Below are 15171 nucleotides of genomic sequence, written 5' to 3'. Positions count from 1 at the left end.
ACTTAAGCTCTTAATATTATATTTTTTGTTAACTGTTTTAGAGTCAAAAAATTAAAAGTATATTTTTTTAAAACTGAGAAATCAAATTAAAATTTAATACAAATTAAAGTGTTAAAAAAATACTTTTAACTCCAAAAACTAGAGTAAAAAAAATACAGTCTTTACTTTGCAGTTGGGCGTGAATTCATGGGCAACTGTTGACTGAACCAATGAAGATCAGTAATTTGGATATTCTGAAATACTACTTCATATAGCAGGAAAAAAATTAACCATTTTGATCTTAAATCCCTATAATTCACATCCTCTTTCATTAATTAATTAATTTAAATATATTAATTATATTAGTTAATATGATACTTTTTTTTAAATACTCCAATTATTTTTATTAATATTCTCTCTTAATTTCCTATTTGATTATTGTTGATGGAATATCAATTAGATTATTTAGAAAAAATTGAGAAACATGTGAAGTAAATTTTATATTCTCGTAAATTTTAGTTTAGCCAAAAAAAAAGAAGAGCTTGAGAGATTTGTATGGACTTGTAAAGGGACACTCGTCCCCATTGATTGGTTCTGACGGACATAAGACCCCACCCGCAGCCCATTGCCGATGCATGATTTGTTGTTTAGCAACATGTTGTGACCTAATTAAAGTGATCAAATTATCAAAATAGGGTATAACTGATTACTCAGAAGACCGCCAACACTGCGAGGATTCCACGTTAATTGGTTCTTCCGATTCATGATGTCAAATGAAGGCTTTTGAGAAAGTTTACCGCAAGGGTCGGGCAAATAAATTAAATATAAAAAATTAAAAAAAATCATATTTAGGAGTTAAACTTAATTATTTATGTTTTGCAGGACAAACTTCTGTATTTACAAATCAAGCTGCATTATTTGTAAATTTAATTCTCTTGAACCTATTGGAATTGTTTTATATAAGAGCTACGAACGATCTTTTCAGTGCTTTACTATTGTGTGTCATATCGTTTTCTCTTAAGCCCATAGTAAAGAACGAAACCCAGAAGTCTTGACGCCCCCGGCCAACAAAAACAGTAAATAGATTTATTTACAATCAATAATAACAATGTGATAAAGATTTTTGTGTAACAGAATAAATATTTTGCACAACAAAATGTGATAAATATTAGTATTAGTGTTGTACTAATACCTGCCCGCCAAATGTTTAGGCGAGATAATATGACGAAGAAAAACACACGAGGTTAATATTCAATGAACCGAACGCGGCTTCAGCCCATGGTCAAAAATGGAGAGTTCAATTTAAAATGCAAGCAGGCAACCGTAAAAAAGCATACAAAAGGACAACAAATAATCCGCGCTTATTTATTTAACTCGCTATTTCTCCATTTCATATCCCTTCCTCGTTCGATTCCCCGGGGCAAGAGAGAAGGATTGAGAGGACTCTACCGTGAGAATCGTCGGAAATGGCCGTGTCAAGCTGTGCTAGGGTTTTCTCCTCCTTCGAGTGTCGCTCAGATCCCGATTTCTCTGCTGCTCCGAGGTTCGAGAAGCTCGGTCAGGGACGATTCACAGCCCGCCTCAACGCTGCCGCCGCTGGGACGGCAGCGTTTCATGGGCTCTCTTCCTTGATCCTGAGGTTTCCTCCCAACTTCCAGCGTCAGCTCAGCACCAAGGCTCGGAGGAACTGCAGTAACATTGGAGTGGCGCAAATCGTCGCTGCTTCGTGGTCCAACAACTCTGCTGCTCACGGGGCACCGGCGTCGTCGGCTGCTTCGTCAGCCGTCGATGCCGCCCCTGCCACAGCTCCCCTGTCTGTAGCTCCGGTGGAGCTTGCGGGCGATGAGGACGTTGTCGTCTCGGAGGGCTGTGACGGAAATGGAGCTGTACAGTTTCAGGGTTCAGTCGATACTTCTTATTCTTCGTTTTTGAAATCTGATGGAAGCATGGCGATTCATGCTGGTAAGTATCGTTGAATCGATTAATTTTCCGAGTCAAATTCGTTGGTATGATCTTTTGGCTCCGGGGATTTCTGGATAGCACAATGGATGTCTTTGTGATTGTATTCTCTATACTTGACTTTTCTCTTTTCAAATTTGCAAATCTGGCTGTCCTTAGATCTAGATCTTACTTCATCTATAGTCTTTTTCATATCCACTTGTATCCTTTTGTACCCGGGTTTCTTTTGTCGAGCCTCAAGTTTTACAACGCTTCTTATGGTGTCTTGATTGGAATATGATTAATTTTGACGTTAATTTTCATGTATTTAACTTCTGATCCGATTAATTTTACATGTGGCCTGTGCAGCTGAAAGATTAGGTCGTGGTATTGTAACTGATGCCATTACCACCCCTGTGGTGAATACTACTGCCTACTTCTTCAAGAAAACCGCTGACCTCATTGATTTCAAGGTAAAAAAATTAGGTCATTGAATTTTCCTTTGAAGGAAGTAGTGAACTTATGAGGACTTCTTAAACACGCAAAAATGGTGTTAGTTATTGATGCACGTTGTGATGAGTGGACTATTTTCATCATGTATTAGGAGAAACGGCAATTCAGTTTTGAGTACGGGCGCTATGGTAACCCAACGACGGAGGTTTTAGAGAAGAAGATAAGGTAGGCATTTGGAGGTATATTGATCTTGAAAGTTTTCCATGTGCTAGAGCAGCACTAATGTTTCTTTTAAACCAGTGCTCTGGAGGGGGCTGAATCAACTTTGGTTCTGTCATCTGGGATGTGTGCTTGCACCGTTCTTTTGATGGCGCTGGTTCCAGCTGGCGGGCATATTGTCACCACTACAGATTGCTATAGGAAGACCAGAATTTTCATTGAGAATTTTCTCCCAAAAATGCGCATCACGGTAATATGATGCTTCCTCTCATTCTTGGTCTTTCTTCCTTTCCGTTCTTTCATTTTCCTCTTGTAAATTTTTTCTTGGTATTGAGGGAGAACAATATGCTTCTTTTCTCGTTGTTCTAAATTTGTGTAGCCTGTAAAACTTCCTCAGATGTTTTTACCTAAAAGATTTTTAAGGATAGAAATTTAATAGGAAAAGACTTCACTGTGGAAGTCTTGATAGTAGAAAGAGGGAACTAAAAATAATATTTCTACAGCAAGATGTGCTGAATGAATAACTGGGTTTTGAGGATAGCTTCTGGTAAAGGTAGATTGAAATATTTTTGTTAGGCTGCCAATTGATGCTACTTCCTTTTTACATCTTTGCCACAGATTTTGTGGTTATAAAACTCAATTTTTTCCCCTTTACGGTGCAGGCTACTGTTATTGATCCAGCTGATATGGGGGCTTTGGAAGCTGCACTGAATGAAAACAATGTCGGTGGTGATGAGATAAATGAATTCCTCTTTGTATCTCTCTGTCTGTGTTAATGATAATTCTAGCATATGGTTCATTTCGCGTTATTTGTATGCATGCAGGTGTCTCTCTTCTTCACTGAGTCTCCCACCAATCCATTCCTCAGATGTGTTGATATTCAGCTGGTTTCAGAGCTTTGTCACAGAAAAGGAGCTTTGGTGTGCATTGATAGTACATTTGCCACAGCTCTGAACCAGAAAGCCCTTCCCCTTGGGGCTGATCTTGTCGTGCAGTCTATAACAAAATACATTGCTGGTCATAATGATGTAAGTCATTCTCATCTTGTCCGGACAAGGTAGTTGGCTTTAAAAAAAAAAAAAAAAATCTATCAATCGGTGTCTCATGGTTAATTTATAAGTCATTTTTTCTGGTTTCAGGTTATCGCTGGCTGTATAAGTGGTCCAGAGAAGTTGGTTACCCAAATTCGCAATTTACATCATGTTTTGGGTGGTACTCTCAACCCAGTAAGTCTTCTATAGTAACCCATGCCCTTTAGCGGTTTAACCTGTTACCTGGATTCACAATTTACATCAATACATCATGTATCTTATATATAGGACCAAAGGAGTATTATAATTATTGTTCCTGTGCCATGCCTAATAGAATGCAAATGTGTTCACTTAACAGAATGCTGCATACCTTATCATCAGAGGCATGAAAACTTTGCATCTTCGTGTACGGCAGCAGAATTCTACAGCGCTGAGGATGGCCAAAATTTTAGAGGCACATCCTAAGGTACAATGCATTTATATGTTCTATGTCACTGCCATTGATTCGGATTTTGGATAAGGACTTGTTTTTATGAGATAGAAAGGAGTATGTGAATGAGAAAGGATGACCTTTTTTAATCAACATTACATCTCCGTTGAATGTGTTATTAATTACCAAAGTATGTCTGCCAAACTAATTTCCCCACATTTTTTACGATGGCTGACATGCTCATGGGTACTGCTTATTGGAGTAGATAGTGATGTTTGATTATGTTTTCTTCATTCATATTGATGTGAATTTCTTATTGATCTTTTGTAGGTCATTAATCAAGATCTTCTGGATAATTGTGTTGAAGCTAGCATATGTCTTACAGTCTTTCTTTTTTTCTTTTTAAACTATTTATTTATTCTATTATATTATGGGTTCTTGGTATTAGTTTAGTATTTTAGGACTCAATATTAATGCATATTGATGCCAACTGGACACGTTTCTATTGCTTTGCATGGGAATGTTCAAATTTCTTGAAAGAAACGCATGACTTGAAGTACTTAGTATCCCCTGCTTTTACAAAATTATTACTCGTATGAACAATTACAAATGTGGTTTTATGTTGATGGCACATCATCAATGAATAATAATAATAGAGTATTTGAATTTTATGTAGAATTGTTGTTTTCAGATGAATGTCCTGAGAAATCATGTCTTAAATCTTGCTTCTGATATGATGTAATACTATTGGCAGGTGAAGCGTGTGTATTATCCAGGCTTGCCTAGTCATCCTGAACATGAGCTTGCCAAGAGGCAGATGACTGGTTTTGGAGGTGTTGTCAGTTTTGAGGTGCGTACTGTCTGTCTCTTTCCATTGCAGGACAGCTGCTTGCTGTCATTTTCTTTCGTAACAAGTTTTGCTTGATGCTATTTATGTCGTTAATATTTGATATCTCCTTGCTTATCATACAGATTGACGGGGACTTGGAAACCACCAGTAAATTCGTTGATTCACTGAAGATTCCATACATTGCTCCGTCCTTTGGTGGCTGCGACAGCATTGTGGATCAGCCTGCCATCATGTCTTACTGGTACTCTATAAATTCGTTGTTTTATTCCTAGCTGATCACTGCTTGTCATGGGCAAGGTCCTATTATCTGGTTGTTGCCAAAGTTTTCTTCAGTGGGTTTCATGATTTATGATATCGTATACGTTTATCCTGCAACAGGGACCTTCCCCAGTCTGAAAGAGCCAAGTATGGGATTCACGATAACCTGGTCCGTTTCAGCTTTGGGGTCGAAGACTTCGAAGATGTGGAGGCGGATATTCTTCAGGCTCTGGAAGCCATATAAAGTGTGCGGTCACTGAGGCCATATTGATTTGGTTCCTTGATCTTTGCTAGTGAATCAATTTGAGCTTGATCATCACGCCTCCTGCAGGCTTTATGTTCATGGATTTTAATAATCTCAGTTTCATTTTCGGGTTCAGTGTTTCTCTAGTTTTTCTGAAACTTCCATCTGATGTTTGATTTTTGATGAATCTATTTGAGTTTGATCATCACGCCTTCTGTAGCGCTAGCATTTTAGCTATAACGATTTTTTCTTTAAATCAAACATTTTTTCATTTGAATAACAAAAAAATGTAATTTTCTATTTATAGGATTTATTATATCCATCGATTTATTGATATTATTAATGTAAATATATAATTTAGTAAGAAAATGGGTAAATTTTTCTGTTGAAGCTGTCATCATTTAAATCAAAACAGAGTATTGCAGCGACGAAGCTTGAGTATGATATTAAGGTGTGATGTGAAATATTGAGAATTATAGGTGAGAATTTAGGATTGGAATCAAGAAAACACATTGAGTATTTAAGTTGAAGTATTGCTTGTTATTTAGAATTAAAAAAATTCATGTAGGTGTTTTTATTTATATAGGTTTGTTTAATCTCAAGTACTCTCTCTGTTCTTATTATAAGGTTTTTTTTAATGGATTTGTCTCCTTTTATAAGGTTTTTTTTGGGTTTGTCTGAATATTTAATGTATTGTTACTTATTTTACGTCTAATAAATTTTATATATTACATTCTCTCTCTATCTTATTATTACTCTCTTATATTTATTGGGGGTATATTTGGAAAAAAATTTACATGTTACATATGAATTGTTTTTAACTAATTTTAACTGTTTTATTAAAAAGCGTAATTTGACCAAAAGGTTCTTATAATTAGAAACAGAGTAGTAGTGAGCAATGGTTTATATTGAATACTTTTTTATATTGTTTTTCTCAATTTTAATTACAATTCTTACTTATTATTTTTGGAGTCTATTTGGTTGAGGGATTGGAGAGGGCAAAAGCAACTTTTAGAAAGTATGCAAGTTATTTTGCCTATAAAAACTAAGCTAATTTTTATAGCTTATGCCTTATTTTGTTCATGTAAAAGCAACTTTTCAAAATCAAAAGACATTTTTTATTTTTATGTTTATGTTATTCTTATATTTTTTAAATATTTTTTTGGTGCTTGTCAAGCAATTTTTAGTTATTTATTTTTAATGTTTTTTAAATAAAAAAATAATCCTTAACAAAATTTTTATGACATTTTTTTATTATTTTTCATGTTTTATGTTTAAGTAAATTATGTAGAATATATCATCCAATTAATTACGTAATATTATTTGGTTAAAAAATTATCACATTACTATGATTTTTAATTTTAATATATTTTATTCATTAAATATAAATTTTTCTTATGAGAATAATTTAAAATTATTATATTTTGGAAATCAATATTTTTAATAATATTTTATTATTTAATAAAAGTGATACTTATTTTGGTTATTCTACAAATTACATTTATTTATTCAATCATAATTCAAACAACTTTGTTACTTTGCAAATTAACATTTATAAAAGACAACTCAAATATAAATCATATTATCTAATCTTTTTTTTAGCTAATTTAATTTTTTTAAAAATCAGATTAAAAATAAATTAGTTTTTTTAACGTCAACTAGAGAGGCTCTTGCCAAACCGGACCTAAATTCTATGACGTTCTCACGCCAAAGATAAATCCATGATGTTCACTTGGGCAGCTGGGCGAGTTGTCGGGCGAGTTTGGAAAAGGCGGTGGGCCATCCCTATTTTTTGGAGGTCATGTGAGCTTACGATTGACTAAGAATAGGTAGATTGTGAACGAAAAGTCTTGCAATGGGGGATGTAGCTCAAATGGTAGAGCGCTCGCTTTGCATGCGAGAGGCACGGGGTTCGATCCCCCGCATCTCCAAAGTCTCAATTTTGCTTAGTGCTACGCTATGGACGAGGGAAAACGATCGTGCATTACATTGCCATTTGTTTTTAAATTTAAAATGCTCATTCACTGTACATTTTGCAACAAAATCTGCCTGCGTATGCATGTATGTATGTTTTGTCTTTTGCTGGTCTGATGCAATCCTTGACCATTAATTATCATTAGAATTTTAAAAACTGAAACGTGAAAAATTAAACAGAAGGAGAAGAAGCAATGAGCGCGATTTTAACTTAAATCCGATAAATATATATGGGGCGTCGTCGTTATGAGAGAACTAGCTGGCTAGGTCGAATTCTTTAACTTGCTCCTCTGGAATGATCTGTAATCTGCTAACAACCTGAACTTGTATCCTCTCTTGATGTCCTCCACGATTGTCCTTATAATCTGTTCATTCATTAGTAAACTAATCAGACCCATTATATAATCACCTACTGATTATGATCATAAGAGACGACAAGATGAGGCTAACCGAATCCAAGATATTGTCCAACACATGCTGAGGAACCCAAGAGAGAAGTGGAGGGAAAACAATGGTAACATTGGCCTCTAACTGATTCTTAATAATGCAGCTACCATCATCAGTTGCATGAGTTAGAGGGCGGTACAAGGTTCCAGAAGCTTCGAGGCTAAAGAAAGGTGGCGTGTAATCTGAATGCAGCCCTTGAAACTCCCACCTTGTCTGCAGATTGTAACTAATTAGGGTTTGTAATTAAGAAAAGCTTGAGGGATCTATCGAGCGAACAAGAACGAAGTGCTTACAGTGCGAGTCTCGTAGAGCTTGGGGATGTGGGAAGGAACATGAGGAGGGTAATCTTGTCCATTCGATTTTGTTGTCACTCTTACGTCTATCACTGGCTCTACCTTCAAGAACAGGGCTTGTATCACTGGCATGTTTATTCTCCACTCTTCCTGCTTAATTGCATCACATCATTTCTTCAACTAAACGCGATTCACTTCTTTTAACATCAAATACTAAAAGCAGGTTAACTAAATCTGAAAACGATCTTTTTAAATTTATTTTCATGATAAATAAAGAGAGATTTCAGCCGGTGACTTTAATATATCTGTTGATAAACCATGTGTTTGCACTCTGCACTTTGCCGTTGTGATCTCATCATATATATTGAAAACCATAAATCCTATGGCTTTGGTGCGTTTTTGGCATGAAGCTAGAAGTACACTTAAGAGTTGTAAAATTCAGGGCGATACAAAAGGGAAACCGAACATTTTGGTACGCACATAAGAGGAAAAAGACAAAGAAAGACGAGAGTGAGTTGGAAGTTGCTTGTGCTTTGTTTGGCAGTTGCGTGAACTGAAGAGTATATACCTGATTGAGGCGTAAAGCTGTTGATTTTTCTGGAATGATAGCTCCCATTACTCTTCCCATGTCCTCCATGTACTCTTCAAACCAATCCTGCAAGTACCCGTCATTCATAATTAATAATCTTATATAATACAATTGGTTAAAATATTCGCCTTGATTATATGTAAAAGGTTTTCATCAACAGGGAATACTCAAAAGGGATATTTTAAATAAACTAATACATATTTATTACAGATAATTAACTTAGATAACTTCTTTGGTAATTATAAAAAGTTATCCAGCTTAAGACCGGAGGGAGCATAACATAACCAGAACAAAGAAAAGAAACAAAAAGATTCTAATATTAAAAAATGACAGAAAGAGGATATATATTTATATACATACCGGAGGAGCACCGGGGAAGTGGTGGAGAGGGACGTTGTCAAAGGTACGGTAGGTGAAGGTGCAAGCTTTCCGATTGTAGATCTCAGAGTGGCGGGACGGAGGTCCTGATACAAATGCCTTTCGACGACGTCGTCGAGGCCTCAGCTGTGTCGTCGTCGTCATTATTTGGGCTACCAACCCGGTGGAGCAGCTCAGACGGGTTTGGAAGGGAAACAGTACGGTGGTTGCGGCCGCCATGACCCACGAATATCGATAACGTCACCTTATTCTTTGGATGATCATGCCTGTGAAGTTGTTGCCGTACTTTCGTTTTCCTATTTATACATGCTTGTTCCGCTTCCACTGCTGGTCGGACATATCATCCTTCTTCCTCCACAAGCAAAGGGAAAAAAAAAAAAACCGCGATATGAAAAATATTGCGTTGGATCCTTAACATAAGAATTAGTTCAAGTTTTAATTTGGTCTTAAATATAAGATTTTAATTCATTTTGTCTTCAATATTTATTTATTTTGCCCTCAAGTAATCCTTGCAGTGGTTGCATGTGTTAATTAAGAAGTTATTATATCAATTTGTAATTCAAACATACATAATTAATAAAGGTATTTTAGAAGAAACAATATCTATTTAGTACAAATAATTAGCTTAACTAATTTTCTTAATCTCTCCAAATTAGTCAATTAATAAGTCTTATATCAAAGACCGGAAGTAGTATCTAGTTAATTTTTACCAATATCTTTAAATCACCTTATTTTTCACAAATGATTATATAATTTTTTTGTAAGACGAAAATAACATGAAAGCAAATAGGGTTTGGTAAACATGACGACCTACCTTTAGTTGCATGCATGATTCATTGGTTTGTCTGTTTATGTTAGGTTTTTTAATGATTATTTTATTAGTAATCATAATTTGTCACGTTAGTGAATTTCGTGCTCCTGGGATTACACAAGCAGAAGACAATAATGCATGATACACGAGTCAATAGCATATAAAATTCATACTCGTGTAATGTCCATCACTAATTATAATATCAAATTTATTTGAACAGAAATATATAAAGAAAACAATTAAATTTTGGTTGATCGCCTTTTATAACTTATCCTGATCGGCTAGTCTGCTTGGGGACCTGGAATCACCAACTTTAATTTAATTTGTCTACTCAAAAGAGAGAAAAAAAATTGAATATCGATGATCTCTCCAGGTTTTGAGGTATGTGAGAATAACATGACTAAGTAAAATGCCAGTGCTCATCCTGTGAGCATCGTAGAGCTTATTGCTACTAATTTAATTCTCCCACTACTCTTCCTGCTTTCATCCATTAATTATTAATCAATATTTAATGATCTATCACGGCTTAATTTCGTTCACATCAGTTGCTTATACGTGTTGTTTTGTAATAGCTAGAAACTAATTAATGCAGGAACGAGGAATGATAGTGACGTAGGGATCAGTGAATAAATCACCCTTGTCCCGTTTGGATGCGACACCGGCTTGTAATGATTAGTGGCGTGGAGTGTTTAGATAATAAATGTCAAGTTTGTCTAATAGATTTTATTTTCACTCTGAATCATAATTAATTTATTGGGAAGGATATGGTTTTTCTAGGATTGGAGTGATCTTTTCTGTGAAGAAAAATTTTGATATAAAATCTTAAATTTGCCGGGGAAAAATAACAACTCGTTAGATACAGCAAAACATAGAAAAGAGGTCGTATTAACTAGTTATTATTAAGTAAATTTCGTCAAAAAAGGAAAAGCAACAAGGAAATTAGGGAAGGAAAGAAAACAATCATAAGAAGAGAAGTTGTACACGAACACAATAGGCTTGTCTTTGCTTCTCTCATGTTCCCTTTCAAAGAAGTTGAGAGGTTGAACTTGCGTATAAGCTCTTCGCAAGTAAAACCACCCCGCAACCCCAAAAAACAACAAACAAAAGAGTGTGCGCGTATGACAAAAGTAGTACCCCGAAAAAAAAAAGAAAGAATCTATATTTGAAAATTTTATTCTGATTCAAATTGGAGTGCTACTATTTCCTGTGTCAGTACTTTTGATGCATAAAATATATCAGAAAGTAGTAAAAATTTTAAATGAAAAATTTTTCGTTCATTTTTATATATATATAGTGAGTCAAAGGTAAATATTATCAAATTTAATTAAAAATAAATCTTATAGTCTAATTATTTTATCGATTCAAAAGGCTGGAACGTACAAAATATTGACAAAAGAAATCGAGTCCCTTTTATTCAATTCAAAATCATCTTTGAGAAAGCAGGCAAATTTTGACAAAACTCTCAGGGTGGCCACCCGTCCTCTCTATGGGCAACACACAGGCCCATACGAATGCTATAGCTTGGCCCATTGTGGCTGACAAAAAAAAAACCCCTTGTCAGTTGTTTTGACTTTTGAAGATACCAGTTATTAATTCTTCCATAAACAAGGTGATTTTCTAACATGATAAGAAAAAAGATTAATTCTCATACGAAACCATATCTGCTTTTTTGGGGGGAAGCCATCTTTAAATTAGTTTTACAAATGTCTTGTGTAAAACGAAACGGGCATCGAATTTGACATTTAAATATCAATGACTAATGGTATTTAGTAAATTCTTATTTAAATACATCCACTCAAATATCCAATGACAGGTATCATGAAATCTAAATTTGAGAAAATAAACTGAAAGAAGTGGGATCGGACCATATAAAAAAAAAAAGATTTTAAAACCCAGAGTAAATTTTAAAAGCTAATTGGCGAAAATACGCCTTTAATACTTCAATTTTATTTAAGTTTTTGCTTTGGTCTTTCAATTTTATAAAAGTGTCTTTTTAGAGTCTTTTGATCCTAATGTGATTAAAAAAACCATTGACATTGAAATTTTACATATTAAAAAAAATTCTATATATTATAATTATTATTACTAAAAAATTTTATTTTGAGACGAATGTCATCAGGTTTCGAAGACTTTTTTTTTTTAATTAGGAGATAAGACTGGAATTTTATGCATAATTAAAGGATAAGAATGCATTTTTGACAAGAGAATTAAATCTCAAATATTTATTGAAGTTACTGAATTGGCATTTGGATCTGAATTGACACGTAAGGAATGAGGTAATATCCATAATCCATAGTCCATAGAAAACAGAGTTTATACTGCCTTAATTATAAAAGATCATTTATAGACTACAGATGAGGCTTTAAGAGTAAAGGTAATATTTCTGATGTTGGGCATCCCAATGACATGGACAGAGATAGTATGGACTGATAATAACAAGCACCTTTTTCTTCTTGGTCAAAAAAAAAAATAACAAGCACCTTTTTCTTTCTCTCTCCTTCGTCTCTGTCCTTAGCGCCCTGTAAAGGCTCATCTATCTCTCTGGTTGTTTTTTCTCCTTGTTTTTTGATTCTCAGTTATCGCTGAAAAAAAACAAGGCTCATCTATTCTTACTCTAAAGGCAAATTTTCTCCAAAACCTCTTTCCTCGCTCTGTAATTTTTTTTTTTGGTTGTCTTTTGTTTTGTTCTATAAAATCATTGGTAATATAGTTACTGAAAACATTTCAGAGTAAGTATCATGCACCTATTATGGTTTCCTCCACAGAAATTTAATTTGTCATCACATACTACTCACTTGTTGTGAGATTTTTTTAATAATTGAATTACTGTGTGGGATTATAAATTAATTTTTTTCTTTTCTTAACGCGCAATGACGAAAAACTCAAGGCTTTATTAGGGAAAAAACATTAAACCGACCGTCACTGATAATTAATTCATTCTCTATTTACAATTCCATTCCATATTAATTCTTTCAGAGTACTAATACTAGGGAGAATATAGCGTGAATAACCAAATTCATAAATTAATTATTAACAATGTTATCAAATTTATAACCCGCCCAAAACCGGTTTGGGTGCTCATATCTCTTAGATCTGGTTTGGACGTTCGGATTTAATGTTTTTTTATTTTTATTTTTTAAAATAATTATAATCTTTTGATTGTGACTTTTTAAAAAAACAATTTCTTATTTAAAAATAATTAATTAAAAATAATTAAATCTAGACCGTCTAAAGGAAATGGGCTTTAAGTGCTCATTTTTAGCATGATGAACCACCCAAACAATGCAAACTTTTGGACAAATTATGAGTATTTATGATTCAAATAATACAAATTTACAACTGGAAAGATGAGCTTTTGGTGCTCACTGAGACGGTTTCCTTGTCACTTAATTATACCATGGGTGATTATAACTTGCAGCTGGCATATGAGCTTCATTTTCCTTGGTCAGTTATAATGGGACTAGTAATTAAGAATCTAGTTGTGCGCGTTACAACGTATGAATTGAATCCCAACAAAAATAGCCATAGCCCAACTATAATCAAATAATTGTACGTATAGGACCACTTCTTCATTGCATAAATAATGACAAATTACCTTTTCGATTCTGTGGACAAGAAAGAGTGAACGTTGGCTCTTCAGATCTGTCCACGCATCATATTATACCTGCTGTGCTAAGATTGCACCCAAGTCCTTCTGTTTGAAGCGCCACCATCTATACACTGTACCAACAAAAATAATAATCACAGTATAAGCCGAATAACTTAATTGAACATAATAAATGGGGCATCTTTCGTGAAGTTCTCACATGGAGACATCCTCCTCGGGACTGAGAACTGGCAAGTGGTGTAAAGAAGAAGATGATCTTCTCAAGGCCTGTGTTCTTAAGTATGGTGAAGGAAAATGGCACCTTATTCCTCAGAGATCAGGTATGCCCTATTAAATTTTTGTTTTCCCCCCTCATTATCAGGCACTTATACCCACGTTGTAATTAGATGAGTACTGACGAATATAGTTGATGTATGTACAAAGTGGGTCTCATTTCAGTCACGAGTTCACTATTCATGCATAGTTATATATTTTACAAAACCAAAAATGACAAAATTTTGAAAAGAAAACGTACAAATTAAAATCAAATTACCATTTTGTGATTTGCTTTGCGGAGGCTTGAAAAGATGCAGAAAAAGCTGTAGGCTGAGGTGGTTAAACTATCTGAAACCGGACATCAAGTGGGGAGACTTCTCTGAGGATGAAATTGATATGATGATCAGGCTTCACAGACTCCTGGGAAACAGGCACGTCATTCTCTATATCTAGTTCATATGCCTTATACTCTTACAAGTCTTAGTTAATTACAACTAATCTGATGGCGTTTTAAACGACTTTGTTATCAAATATAGAGCGATGTATAGTTAATTTTTTTGATATGTATGTAGATGGTCACTGATAGCTGGAAGGCTTCCTGGAAGAACACCAAACGGTGTGAAAAACTACTGGAACACCCATATGAGTGAGAAGGGACGAGTTATTTCATCTCAGGGGAGAGAGGTGGAAGAAAAAGCACAGGAAACAACCATGAGAAGCCGTACACCAACAGCAATAAAACCTCAAGGTTTCAGGTTATCGCCATCAAGAAGCTCATCGTCTTGGTGGAGAAATAAGAATCCAGATGGTGGTGAAGTTAGCGAAGACAAAAGTGCAAGCAGTAGTAGTGGGCCAGATGAAGAGCAAAACCAGAAGCAGGTAGATGAGGAGTCGGTGGAGTGGTGGAAATGCTTGCTTCTTGATGATAACGACATTGAGAACGAAGGTCAAGAGAAAATTGGCTCATCATTATCAACATCATCATCAACGTCATCCACGGAGCAAGATGGCAAGTCTGATCAATTCTGGGACCAGCAACTTACTTGGACTGATGACTTTCCTCTAATCACCACTCTCCCGGATTTTCTAGCCTAAATTATTTCCATTACTTACTGTTGTGGGAAATAAATATTTGTATGTTCTCTTCATCAATGATAAGTCTCATTGCATATCCATCAGCAGGTTGGAGTGAGGCCAGGTCAGATGAATTTACAGATAATAAGACACGACAGAAAACAAGGGCAGTGTTTGGGGCAGTTCAGGAAATTAAAACCAAACCAACCACCAATGTCTAGCAATTGAGATCATGGTTAATATTTCTGTTCAAAGCACCAATAAAATATATAGGAAGTGAGCAAGGCAGTTTCTGGTGGCTAGACCATGGAAGGGAAATTTGCCGTTATATATTGTTAATG

General features: G+C 34.9%; 3 protein-coding genes and 1 non-coding gene across 5 annotated transcripts; 3 read left to right on the top strand and 1 right to left on the bottom strand.

Moving 5' to 3' along the window:
- Positions 1 to 1365: 1365 nt before the first annotated feature.
- LOC114736819 (cystathionine gamma-synthase 1, chloroplastic-like) lies at positions 1366 to 5610 on the top strand. Its single transcript, XM_028924700.1, has 11 exons — positions 1366 to 1941; positions 2287 to 2390; positions 2522 to 2595; positions 2671 to 2839; positions 3252 to 3311; positions 3414 to 3617; positions 3729 to 3815; positions 3979 to 4086; positions 4805 to 4900; positions 5023 to 5141; positions 5279 to 5610. The coding sequence occupies exons 1-11, from the start codon at positions 1446 to 1448 to the stop codon at positions 5400 to 5402; spliced, it is 1641 nt and encodes a 546-aa protein (XP_028780533.1). The 5' UTR covers positions 1366 to 1445; the 3' UTR covers positions 5403 to 5610.
- A 1650-nt stretch (positions 5611 to 7260) lies between these two features.
- On the top strand, positions 7261 to 7333 carry TRNAA-UGC (transfer RNA alanine (anticodon UGC)). The gene has a single exon. It is a non-coding gene; the product is annotated as a tRNA-Ala (tRNA).
- A 108-nt stretch (positions 7334 to 7441) lies between these two features.
- Positions 7442 to 9379, bottom strand: LOC114736758 (uncharacterized). The gene is made up of 5 exons (XM_028924622.1): positions 9066 to 9379; positions 8685 to 8771; positions 8117 to 8266; positions 7827 to 8036; positions 7442 to 7741 (listed from the first exon to the last, which is right to left on the bottom strand). The coding sequence occupies exons 1-5, from the start codon at positions 9300 to 9302 to the stop codon at positions 7640 to 7642; spliced, it is 786 nt and encodes a 261-aa protein (XP_028780455.1). The 5' UTR covers positions 9303 to 9379; the 3' UTR covers positions 7442 to 7639.
- A 4321-nt stretch (positions 9380 to 13700) lies between these two features.
- Positions 13701 to 14931, top strand: LOC114736756 (transcription factor MYB1-like). Of its 2 annotated transcripts, none has more exons than XM_028924619.1 (3): positions 13701 to 13821; positions 14058 to 14187; positions 14329 to 14931. In XM_028924619.1, the coding sequence occupies exons 1-3, from the start codon at positions 13701 to 13703 to the stop codon at positions 14849 to 14851; spliced, it is 774 nt and encodes a 257-aa protein (XP_028780452.1). In that variant the 3' UTR covers positions 14852 to 14931. The 2 variants fall into 2 exon arrangements, with proteins under 2 accessions (XP_028780452.1, XP_028780453.1); XM_028924620.1 differs by having other exon boundaries at positions 13777 to 13821; positions 14068 to 14187.
- The last annotated feature ends 240 nt before the right edge of the window (positions 14932 to 15171 follow it).

Source organism: Neltuma alba, unplaced genomic scaffold, assembly GCF_004799145.2.
Source record: "Neltuma alba isolate B1F8T4 unplaced genomic scaffold, ASM479914v2 tig00013372_pilon, whole genome shotgun sequence".
NCBI lineage: Eukaryota > Viridiplantae > Streptophyta > Magnoliopsida > Fabales > Fabaceae > Neltuma > Neltuma alba.
Note: the sequence above shows the minus strand (reverse complement) of the source record. Positions and strands in the feature narration are given on the sequence as shown.